Raw genomic sequence first — 13,329 nt, 5'->3', positions numbered from 1 at the left:
CAGGATGACAGAGAGCGGGGAGTGTGCCTTGCTTCACGGTCTGCAGGCAGAGATGGCGTCCTGATGCCGGTGAATAAGCAGAAAAACAGTGCAGAGGGAGGGGAAAGGGATGAGTGTGCGCAGCGGATGATGAGGAGCTGCATCATTTAGAGCATCACATGGCAGAAGATGACTTTCTCCGCGATCATGGCAGCGCTTTGAGAGTGCGGATGTTTATTGTCTTTGAAGCAGCGGTGTGATTCCTCGTAGGGGAGGCGGCGGTGGGGGGGTTGTTGTCTACCTCAGCTGTTTCTCCCTCCGGCGGGGCTCCTCTGCTCTGTCCGACGCAGGGAGCAGAAGGCGCAGAGGGGAGGGAGAGGGGGGCGATGGCTGCCGGTGGAGCAGGATGCGGGGACACGGTGGAACAGTGCCGGGCCGAGGTGGAACGTCTGAGCCGGGAACTGGCCGAGGCCAACCGCGAGAAGATCCGAGCAGCGGAGTGCGGACTGGCGGTTCTGGAGGAGAACCAGAGTCTGAAGCAGCAGTATGCAGACTTGGAGGCCGAGCAGGAGGCTCTGAGACTGGAGCTGGAGCAGCTGCAGGAGGTGGGCTCAGCAGGGGTATGATTCCTTACTGGAAAAAGTAGCCCTTATGCTTTATTTTGTTACGAAGTAAAGGTTTCTGACGCCTTGGAGGAAAAGCTTGAGATGAAATCAGTTTACAAGGAAAAAGTGTCCGGAAGACAACGCCAACTCATTTTGTTTCCTCTTCTTTATTCTACCTTTAGTTACACCTGCTGAACAATAGACAGGCCCAGCTCATAACAGTCTGCTGCAATACAGACCCTTTGACATGTATTACAACATATATCACAACATATTGGTTTTCATATAGACTACTATGAAAACTTTTATTATTTCTTTTATATTTTCATTTCATTTTATTTATTTTTTAAATTTTGGCTTCCACAACTTATTGGAAATGCTACATGTTTTGTTTTTAAACACACTAGAAAAATAATTGTATAAATGAATAAATTATAAAAGAGTTAGGTTCTATTGTAACTGCATAAATACAAATTAGAAATGTTTGTGTTTTAATTATTTTAATCTTTCTTTTATGGACTTTTATTGGCTTGTTTGGCCTTTTTTCAGGTTTCAAACAAGAAAAGCAAGACTAATATAACAAATATATGCAATAATGCAATTACATGATAAACTACCTATAAAACTATCTATAAAATGTTTTAATTTTTTGTGTATATATAGGCCTCTATATATATTTCTTTGGCTGACTCATATTGGAAATTAGTGTTGTTCAATATGAGGCACAGCCTTCATCCTGCCCATGTGATAAATTCGATAAACCAAAACAATGCACAGAAAGAACCCTTCGGAGCTCCAGTGATGGTTGTTGATTCATACCTGACTTATTTGTCATTTAAACTTTATTGCTCATGTCAAAGTATCCATGTTGTGTGCAACTTTAGGCTCCGACCATATGTCTCTGCTGTGTGCTTCTGTGTGGATGTTGAAGGAACTTAAGGAGCCATTCATTACAAGCTATTTGTGTGACTGTCAGGATACTTAATTCTCATGGCTGGTGTCGTAACAGCCAGCCTGTGTTAATACTGACCTGCAGGAGGTGATTTACCTCCACTGAGTCTCATAATCAATCTGTGGGCTAATGAGCTGTGCTGACCTAACTCGGGATCCAGTTTTTTTTTTATAATCAATGTGCATCACAGTCTGGTGTTTTCCAGGAACTTACTGATTCACCAGTGTTGTTAGCTGTATTACAAAATGGACTGGAAGCTGCCAGTGCATTTACATCGTGAAGGTCAGTGTGTGCGTGCATGTGTGTGCATGTGTGGCTTTAAGCAATGTTGTCTTGTTATAATAACAGTATAAAGTTCCCTCTGCCTATTTGGTGTTCTGCTGTAGGTGTAGGTGTATATATATATAAGCTTAGGGGCCCCAGATGGCTTGACAACCATGTTACCTACTGAATGAAAAGAATAAATGACACAGACATTCAAAATGATGTAACTATATAATATTATGGAATGAGACTGCTTTGATAAGATATGTTTACATGAGTAGAGTAAAGACATGACAGTTTAGCAACTCAGTGAAGGCATTCTTTGAAAGGCACTTCTGGAGAGGTCTAATGTTGTCTTATTGACTCACGATGTGTTGTATTTTGCTTTTATACAACTTCAGCTGAACATCACAATGGTGCAAAAATATAGTTAGGATTGCAAGACAACCAGCTTTTTCATACCACTGTGATGCATCATTGTACAGACTTTCAGCAGGCTCCACTCATCGAGTGGAGGCTCCTGTACTTCTTTAGTTTAAGCTTAGAAGTAGTCTTAAAGGTAGGGTTGGAGATTTCATTCTAAAGCACTTTTTGTTAAATTAGTGTAACTTCTCTTTACAATCTGATAGCAACCCATTGGTTCGGCAGTTTCGCATTAAAACAAAGGATATTAATCATCTGTGGAAGCTATAAAATGCTAAAAACATCAGTCAATCCTCCGGGTGGACCCTGCGGGGAGTATTGGCTGGTTGTCACTCTCTTCCTGCTCTGTGCACAGCAGAGAGGTACATGCATGATGGCCGAAGTCATCAGGTAATGTGACTCGTCTTCAGGTAATGCCCGTCCATGTGATTGGGAGGCGTGGGTTCGGGGTGAGCTCCGAGAGAAAGGGGCATGTGTTTACTTTCGAAATCTGGCTGACTGATTACTGAGTTTTCAAAATCTCCTACCCTACCTTTAAAGGACTGGGTAATATAGGAGTGCTAAGTGTATAGAATATAGAAGAAGTGTTTTTTTTTCAGCGGTTCTGTCTGTAAACAGCCACTATACTGCCGTTTATCACAGTGAAATTACAGAGTAAAGCCACGCCGACAGCAGTTGATCCATGAAATACTAATGCTTCCGAAAGTATGCTACAGTGAATCATTTATAGAAGAAACTATTTATATTTGCACTCAGTGGCCTCCAGTTCAGCTGTGTCAGAGTCACAGACAGTTTGTTAGTGGTCACTGTTTTCAGCAAATAAATTAGAACATAAAAGTCATACCTCCACCTTCACTTGCCTGTTGTTGGTACACCATATCTCTAGTTCCCAGCTGATAAATATGCATATGTCTGTGAAGATCTGGCTTTATCCTCTGATGCACAGGAGCATTTTCCTGAATTAGCACACCAAATAGTGACAATGTGCTAAGATAAGAAAGTAGACCTACCCTTCTACCATCAACACTCCAACGTCATTCAGACTGGGTGGTGGTGAAAAAAGGTAGGGGAAACTGTGAAAACAAATGTTTGTTAATTGTTAATGCAGTAATACATGTGGACAAGAATGGACATTGATATGAACCTGATATCTATGCTGGGAAAATACAAGCCAAAAGCTTTGGAACTAAATATGGCACTTAGTCAGAGTGCGATCACTGCACATTTTATTACATTAGCACCTATACAGTATGATTATAATAATGAAAATTTAAACGTATTCTGACTATGGATGTCCAGATCCGATCACATGATCGGAAATCGGCCCGATTACATGGTTTCGACTCGATTGGAATCGGACGTTACCTCCCGATCAGGACTCACAGATATATATGTATTAGAGCTGTCAAAGGAACTGGCAGTGCAGGAAGACTTTTTGGCTTGTTGTCTAGGGGTATGACTGTTGCTTTGGGTATGAGAAGTCCTAGGTTCAAGACTCGGATGTTGATTCCTTTGTGAAATTTCCCAGTTTAGGATAGATGAGGTATTTATAGTCTGCGGCTATGTGTTTTGGGCAGATTGTCAAAATATTTTGCCCATGGAAATGGGCAGTTGATACGGCTGGAGGAGGAGGTGGAGGCCCCCATCACTGGACTGTAAAGAGCTAGCCACAGCTCACTGCTAATTAGCCCTCCAGGAGTCCATCACATTGATTTGTACAGTGAGCTTCATCTGCTCACTGTGCTGCAGGCGGCTGGGCTCAGTGCGTGCTGCTTAGGCATGCAAGATAGCAATTTGTCATTATCAGTAACATTATGGAGTGAATTTGGAAAACTGTCTATATGCTAAGAAATGGAAATAAATCAATCACATCTTTTACTTACCCCCCATCACTACCTTACGCTGTTACTATTGGACCAGTAAGTAAAGGTGATTGCTAGCTGGAAGCTAACATGCTAGGTAATTGATGGTAGTTCTGATGATACCACAGTTTGTAGCAGACAATAGTGTTAATCAGACTCTAGGGGGACCCAGTGAGCAATTCCTCCAATTCCTCACTCTGTGGTGTTGTATGAAATCTTTGTTCAATTACTGGAACAAAATGTATTAAACCTACATTTAAAACTAAAGCATCCATTAGGTAAAAATTAAGGACAAAGAAACAGCCCATCCACAGGAATGTCCGATCAGGGACTCTGAGCAGTGATTCTCTCAGTAATGACAACACATATTTCTGAGTAGTGTTGTTTTATCTACTGCTTGGGCTGTATGATGAGCAGTGATGAAAAATGCAGCGAGTGCATCAGCGCAGACGGCAATTCTAAAAACAGAACAGGACTGAGTGACCCGCAGGGACTCTCCTCCTGTTACTCCCCTGTGACATCACACAACCAATGGGATGCTTCCATCTGTGTCACCGAATCCCAGTCAAGCATTCCTCCTCTCTTTGTCACTATAGTCCTCAAATCAGAAGTCTGTCGTTTATTTTAAAAAATTATATGTTGTAAATGGAAGCCTGTAGGTGGGTGTTTGTGGGATTGTTGTGTAGGTGTAATATGTAATGTGCTAAAGATGCAAAAACAAAGTTCATTCTCTAGTCTGTAAGCAGCAGACAGGCCCTGAATGCATCCGGCCTGTATTCTTCTGCTTCATGAATGAAACACAACCACATTGCTTCAGATGCACTTAAGAACAGACTGTATGTCTTAAAGATGCATGTCTGCACAAGTGACTTAAGGTACACACACATAGAAGTGGAGAGAAGTTGTTGAATTATTGATTAAGTATGAGGTCATCATGATTTCATGATGTGTGAGACTGAAGAAACATTTCTGTAGAGCTGGATATTTTAACATGGGAGTCTATGAGGATTGACTGCAATTTTTTTCAACACTTCCACATGGGCTTCATGTCTCACCCTTCGAGGCTAGTGCTTGATTTTGTGGAAAGGTCATGGTAAGAGATAGAGCTACACCCAAAAATGAGTAAAAATGTGCATTTGGTGGATCAGGACCATTGACAGTAAAAACTATGGACAAAGCTTCAGTGACATCACCCGTATTTCTGATGTGAAGTTGGCTGTTTTAAGCTCTGAAACTTCCGCATGGGCTTCAAGTCTGAGCCCCGGAGGTTGCAGCTTGGTCAAGAATAACCAAGACAAAGAAATTAATGAAATGAAAATGGTGGGAATAAAAATACAATTTTTTATTACAAATCAAAAATAAGCCTAAAAGTCAATGCAGTTACCATAAAATATTAGCTGGAGCCACCAGTGAGGGGAAGTCTACACAGAAGGATGCTCGGGGGTGCCACCACACACATACCTGCTCTAAGAGAGTTAACCAGCCATGGCCACCACCACCAAGACGGAAGTGAGAGGAGACAACAGGTGACCCGCATATTCTGGCTCTGATTAGAGGGGAGGAGCCAGCTTCAGGACTGCATTCAATAAATCCTTGCATGGGTTCACTACCACAATCGCAACCCAACCCAACATTAATGTTTTATAGTCGACCAATTGAGCCACTAAATACTGTGGATGACTGTGTCCTTGTCAGGTGGCGCATCATATTGTACTGCACGCACTGTGCACACGGTTGGATTGTGACCACCCCTGGACACACACGCTGTCCGACAACAGCTTCAACCTACAGTACCTGCTGCCAATGGATCCTGTCTTAGTGCCAAAAGGGCACCTTGAATGGTCTAGGTCTTGGTGGTATACACAGCTGGTAGGACCAGAACATTTGTGTAATTCTTGTTGCGGTTTAGTACATTTTTCATCCTTGGTTGTTTTTATGGTTGTTTGGTGTAGAAGGCTGAATGGGAAGGAGGAGAGGCGTTGTAAACAATAAAGGCATGGAAAGATGTAACCGGACCTGATCCAAAGGGAGTGGCACAGAGCGCTATCAAATGTAATTACCCCTCCCCGCTGCCAACTTTCAGCTCTCTTTCTTTTTTCTTCCCTCTTTCACACTCATACCTTCATTCAACAGAATGAAGAGGAGTCAGTCAAAAAATGAGCTACAACACAGGCGGGTAATGAAGGAGTTAGATGGATGAAGCACAATTGCTCATTTCTTTTGTCTCCCTCATGGATTACACAATCACTCCTCTGGATGTGAGATCATTCACCCTGCTAAGACTCACCCGACAATATCATTGTCTAACACACACCTCAGCTGTGATGACACAAGAACAAAGAGGTGCGGGATGAGCTAAAGGAATGCTTACATACACACTGGTGTTTCATTTCTTCTTTACTACATGTATCAGTACGTTTAGTGCAATGGGAGGGGGTACTGTTTCTGATTTACAATCACGCAGCACGTTGATGTTTAAAGAAGCGGCCTTATAGATGTTGTAGAAATAAACTTTTAATAATATTTTGTTGTGATAGATTCACTGCCAGTAGACTGTCTGACGTTCTCTGGGGAAATATGGCAGTGTGGCACTAAGAAAAGGTGTTTACATCAGTGCCAAATATTTATATGGTAAATGTTGGATAATTAGGCTATATATTTTATGCTGATCTATGGTATTTTCAGAGAGTTATAAAGGAGAAAAAATCTCAACAATGTAAACGGAACCGAAAACCATGACCTCAGAACCGTGATACAAACCGAACCGTGGATTTTGTGCACAGTTCCAGCCCCTGTTCGAAGTGTATAATTAGCTTTTTAAATATGGAAATGACAGTTGGGCTTTATTAACATTTGTTGGCTAGAGTTTAATTTTTCCTGAATTTTTATTTATTTATTTGCTTGTTTTTTGTTTGTTTGCCCTGATTTGATAAAATCACATAATTCACAACAAATCCATAAAGAATTCTTGAAGATAAAACTTGTAGACCTTCTCTCTGTGCTGCTGCTGTCTTTTTCTGTCTTGGTCTCCTGGTCCCAGATTAAAGTGGATACTGTTCTCCCATGCCTGCAGGGCTTATATTGATCTGTGCTTCTTCAAGCTGTTCACACAGATAATGTGAAGAGAGAGAGAGAGCGAAAGCCCTTCTCTCACAAATGAAGGCTATAACTCTTAAGGTTTTCTTCAGGGGTCAATGAGAAATCAGATAACACATCAAATTTTAATACAAGAAGCGTATTCGTCAAAAGTATAACTGCCGTATGGGTTCGGATGGGTAATAGAAGAGGCACTTTGATCTGGGTCTGTGTTTGGAACATCTTTCATTCTTTTGTCTCTGATGTTCAGACCACATTCACACCCCTTTCTGTCCAGCTCGATTGAGATCGAATCCTGATTGGATTTCAATCCGGATATCTTCAGACCTATTTTTAAATCTGAATATTGCACACACTTGTCCGCTGTCCTCCAAACCGCTAGGTGTCACATTGTAAAATTCAGACAGGGTGCACACATGCGTCACACGGTTTCTTTCATTGTGGTCCAAAACGTCAAATTTTTACATGCGGCTTAGTATATACACTCAACAAAAATATAAACGCAACACTTTTGTTTTTGCTGTTGGATCACATATCATGGTGGGAGGTTCATAGTGATATGACAGTAGATGGCAGGTCATCGTAATATTGTCAGGTAATATTATACATGATATACTGCTAATATATACTTACACTCAACAAAAATATAAACGCAACACTTTTGTTTTTGCTCCCATGTTTCATGAGATGGACTTGAAGATCTAAACTTCATTCCAGATACACAATATTACCATTCCTCTCAAACATTGTTCACAAATCTGTCTAAATGTGTGATAGTGAGCACTTCTGCTTTGCTGAGATAATCCATCCCACCTCACAGGTGTGCCACATCGATAGGTTTTTTCTAACCCCTGCTGTTCCATGACTAAATGCAGACAAGGTATAAATTAAGGTCAGTTCACTGCCAATTATACTGCAATAGAAACCAGAGAAACAGACACATACACACATGCTCTTTATTATATTTATTATTATTTAATAGCCGGTGGACAGCAGGTGTCCCCCTGACCATTCCAACCCCTCTCTCTCCATTACCGGCTTTAAATGTAATGGCAACAATCACACCATTTATGAAAACCCATTTGTTCTAAAACAAAGTCTACTTTGGTGTGTTGTATGCAAAATACATGAAAAGTAAAAATCTTAATTTTCTAAATTTAGGCCCAGATTATACTAATGCTTTGGACAATGAAAGGGGGTTGGGTGGAGGGGACCAGCAGGAGTACATGGCAGGCCTTGAGTTTGACAACTGCAGTTTACACCTGCCAGTGCAAAGTGGCACTTTTACATCATGGTTTTCGGTTTGGTTCAGTTTACATTGTTGAGGTTTTTTCTACATTTTTAACACGCTATGGAAATACCATAGATCAGCATAAAATATATAGCCTAATTATCCAACATTTACCATACTAAAGAATCAGTTACTACATTGTGTTGCTGCTGTTGGCCCTCTGAAGTTTCCATTCTGTCACTGCTTGTGTTAGTGCTTCAGAGAGATGCTCCAGTGTTGCTAACTCCTCAGTAAGAAACATGGGTATTGGCTGTCCCACTAAATTACATCACTGCATAATTGAAAGTGACACTGAAATAAGAGTGAGCCTGCTGTTAATATTAGCACATAAGAATTCATTGTAATCCAGTAATTGAACTTCCTGGTTCTTCATGTTATCTATGATGTTATCAGGAGGCACGCTGGATCTGCTCCAAATACAAAATGAGCCATAATGATTTTCAAAGGTCATGATGGTACATCCAGCACTTTTGGCAGAACTACGGCGCAAACAACCAACTTGGCGACTTTCCAAATCTTTTTTTTTTGGTCAAAAGCGACTAGCAACAAAGCTGGTGACTTTCTCAGGTGACTGATGTGAAAGCACGTATCGTACTTTAGTTACTGTCCTCAACGGGCAACCGTGAGCTCCGCCCCCTCCCCAAAGCCCTCACAGACAGTCTCACAGTAGCTTCACGCAGCTTCTCAGCTGCAGTCAGAGTAGAGAGGAGACCCACACCACTCTGCGTCCAATCTGGTTTACAGAGCGGGATGTAGCATATTTCAATGGCAGAATTAAAAAAAAATTAAACAGTGGTAGTTTAAACACTTTGACATCAAACTCATCAACGAAATGTTTACATGTAACCGAGACCTCTGTCAGGGGTTTGTGAGTGAGAGCGGACACAGTTGCAGGACGCAGAGCAATTCTAAGTTCCAAAAAACAGTCTTTTATTTAAAGGCCAGGAGGGCAAAACCAATACAAAACTAAAAATCACACTTGTCGTGGTCAAAAGGTAAAGTACAAAATAACTAACTGAAAATCACACTGCACGTGGCAAAACTAGAAAAGCAAAAACTAGGATACTTAGCGAGGGTTCAAAACCAAAACATGAACAAAGAGACTACCTTGGGCAAAGCATAGCATGGCATGGCATGGACGAGACCGGGAACGAAACAAAGCCCACACAGACGAGACGAACTAGCAAGGACAAAGGGGAAGACACAGACTATATACAAAGGGACCAGGGACGACAACGAGGCACAGGTGACACACATGAGGGCAGGGCAGGTAATCATACAAGGAGGGAAAACACAGGAAGCAAAACTCAAGACAATACACAGGGAGGACAGGACTACCAAAGTAAAACAGGAAACACAAGACAAGACAACTAAACACAAACCCAGGAAAACAAAACACCAGAACTACAGGAAAATAACAATAACTAAACACAGATCAAACTAAAAACCCAAAACAAGGAACATAAATAAACAAGGAAGTAGAAGGAACATTTACCAGACTTTAGATCACAAAAACTACCGAAATAACAGGGAAAATATGACAGAAAAACACAAGTACAATGACAAATAGAATAGAGAAATGATAATAAAGGCACAAAAAAACCCTTCAAAACAAAACATAGAACATGTCTATCAAAAAAAACCCCAATAAAAACAAAGGATCATGACAGGTCAGTATTTCCAAGACATTGAAATGACCAGTGTGTACATATCTTGCATCAGCCTTTGGTTCTATGTATATATTACATGTCCAAAGTGTTGCCGTTTGTGATTGTCACCATGGCAGCCAACAATGTCTGCACATCTGTCTACACAACAATGACTGTAGGTCAGGCTGAAGTCACACAGATTGGATTAAATTAGGGATGGCATGATAAATCATGAGTCTTACCCACTATGTTCCAAACAACATAAACAAGCGTGCATGACGCGTTTATTTTTCAGACTGAGAGAGTCTCTTGATTTCCGTCACAGCTTAATAAAAATCCATTAAATACTCGAGCACATTTTGCATTTTGCATCTTTAAGCCCAAAGTCCCAGTTAGCTTTAGCTTCTGCGCCATAAAAACCACTCTGCTGTTCCCGCAGGACAGCTTTATGAGAAAATCTTAAGTTCCACTGTATATTAGTATTCTGAGAGAGCAGCCGGCTGAAGACACAGGGGAGAAAGACAGACACAGAGAAATGAGTAGCTGGGTGGAGTAAAATCCGGAGGTGAAAGAGAGAGAGAGATAAGGGACAACATAAAGTGTGTTTTTTGTGAATCTTTTTTTTATAATCACAATCATTGCTCATTTCTGCCTCTGGGAGGCCAGTGTGTCTTGTCAGGGTGACCAGGTAGGACACTGTTTTTGTCTGTCTTTCTCACTCTCTTTGTCCCTATTTAGCCTGAGATAGGACAAAAGTCAGAGCTGGCAGTGTACTGTTGGCTAACTAGGACACTATTATATTTTTATTAAGAGCAACAATGCAATCAGCAGCAGCTTAACATATTGCTGCTGGCCAGCTCAAACCTCTGAGACATCACCTCCAACCTTTTTAACTGCCAAGATAAATGTCTGACCTACATGCAGGAACAGAGTCTGTGCTCTGAGGGTATAAGAACGTCCTTCAGACAGTTTAAAATACTGATCAACAAAAGCATTTTTTTAAAAAAGCACTTACTTAACCACTGCTTAAAGACAGCAGTAGGTCATGAGATATGCAGACTATGCCTGAAATATCGTGACATTGTTAGTCTAAAACTGGATTTACGCTGTGAAACACTTCCATTCTACCAGTATTTAAATCAGAAGTGTCCCAGTTTGGCAAGCCAGGAGTGACAGAAGACTGCCACTTTCTAACGTGTCTGTTGTAAAATGCATAGTTTTTTACAGTTTTGTTGGTCATTATAAAAAGCGACACCATTAAATGCGCCGTAAATACTTCCTGTTTCACTTTGAAAGTCGGTTGTCCTTGTGTATCTCTTTAAAATCTTGTGCCCCTCTTTGTCTGTTCATCTGTGTTTGTTTGTTCATCCCGGTGTCTCCAGCCCATCCCTCCAATGTTGTTAATTCTTACCTATAGACCTAGTTCACACTGGAGAATGACAATCCAGATAGATAGGTATTGAAAGCCTTTAAACTGGATACGTTTAGACTTATTTTCAAATCTGTTCTGTGCTGTCAAATTCTGTTCTTTGCATTCAGACCTGAGCCATGTAAGCCGATAGATCCACCTCCGAGAGGTAGATTGAAATATATCCGGATATATCCAGATTCGTGTTGTTCAGACTCAATCTGGATATATCCAGTGTGACTAGTGTCTTAGTGTATCACTTTGTCAGTGTCAAACATAACACAAAACTGACACAATCAGTCTTTAAATGTGCCCTTTAACGGCTATGATTGTCAATTGGCTTTCAATCTGGCCCCTTGAATATTACTGAATTTAGGATTTAGTAGGGAAAACCTTGTTTGTAGTGTTTTACATGCACATTTTATCTATTGTCAGGCTTATGGCTAATAGTGAACACGTCACGGATGATCCAATGAACCCAAAGTCGTCAAATCTGGCTGAGAATTTTCCCTCAGCTAAATTTCTTCATATTCTCTGTGACGTCGCTGTCACCACTGTCTTAGGTGGGCTACAATAAAGCAGCTTCCCCCAAAACAGCTTAACAGCCTCACAAATATGAAGCCTAAATATGGCAAAGTTACATTTTGTGTGTCTCAAACATATTTCATTGCGGTTTCATGTTGCAACCTGAGGTTATAGACTACCTGTACATATTGACATATTGTTGCCCTCTGTAATGACTTGTGTGGCCGTGAGCAGATGGCCGCACTGCACATGTCATACCTAAGTAGCCACTGCTGTCCAGCTTTATTAGCTATGGGACACTACAGAGGGAGTTCATGGCTAAAATCAATGGTTTGTCCCTGACACGCTACACTGCAGCATCAGGGGTTTAAAATATCTAGGCTGGATGTGTACACTGCCTCAACATGATGCCATTTTATCACAGCTGCTTGAGACATACAGTAAGGAAAAATTGATTTGAACCCCTGCTGATTTTGTTTGCCCACTCACAAAGAAATGATCAGTCTATAATTTCAATGGTATTACCCAGGTGTTTTTCTCTTATAACATGACATCAACTAATCAATGCATTTAAAACCCAGAATACATACAAGGCCTTGTGGTTTTGTAGGTGCTGCATGTCTCATAGTAACATTGGCTGTCTTTTTTTTTTTTTTGTGGATGCTCATTACTCCCCCGAGTAAACACAGCAAATTGTACTTACACATGACTCCTGTGGGAAAATGCTCTGTGTACATTCTGCCTATGCAGAGGGGATTCCTGCAGTCCTGCGTGTAAACTAGCCCCACCCCACCACCACATTGACCGGCTTTCTCTTTGAGGCAACACACAAAAGAAGAGTGAGGGGTGTAATGGAGAGAGAGAGAGTGATTCCTTTTTTCTACAGTCAGCCTAACACGGGCCCATCATTGATTATACTTCAATAGAGTTCTCAGCTGAAGCAGCTCGATGATCATGAGGACCTCTGCTTTATACGCTGGATCTCTTAGCTGCATCCTGTCACTCTTACAGGAGCACGGCTTCAGCTGTCAATAACAATGAGCTGTTGTTGATCCTGTTACAAGTAGAAAACGGACTACCATCGGTGCATGTTGACTGCTGTGAATACATTGTATGTCACTGACTGACAGTTTATTGAAATTGATATTGGCCTTATTTTCCCATGCAGAGACGTTTATAACTCCACAAATAAGACATTTTTTCAGCCTACATTGCTTTATGTATACTATAAGTAAACAAAAAAACAAACAAAATAGCATCAGTTTTGCCATAAAA

The 13,329-nt window shown here is 41.1% G+C and overlaps 1 protein-coding gene across 1 annotated transcript in view; it reads left to right on the top strand.

The window, feature by feature from the left end:
• The first annotated feature begins 365 nt into the window (after nt 1-365).
• Nucleotides 366-13,329, top strand: part of LOC114446823 (protein bicaudal D homolog 1-like) — a 28,889-nt gene continuing 15,925 nt past the window's right edge. The window contains exon 1 of the mRNA XM_028422623.1: nt 366-584. Within this exon, the coding sequence (XP_028278424.1) occupies nt 366-584 (219 nt within the window). The remainder of the gene's footprint in view (nt 585-13,329) is intronic.

Source organism: Parambassis ranga, chromosome 2 (assembly GCF_900634625.1).
Source record: "Parambassis ranga chromosome 2, fParRan2.1, whole genome shotgun sequence".
Lineage (NCBI taxonomy): Eukaryota > Metazoa > Chordata > Actinopteri > Ambassidae > Parambassis > Parambassis ranga.
This window is presented reverse-complemented; position numbering and strand designations above follow the sequence as displayed.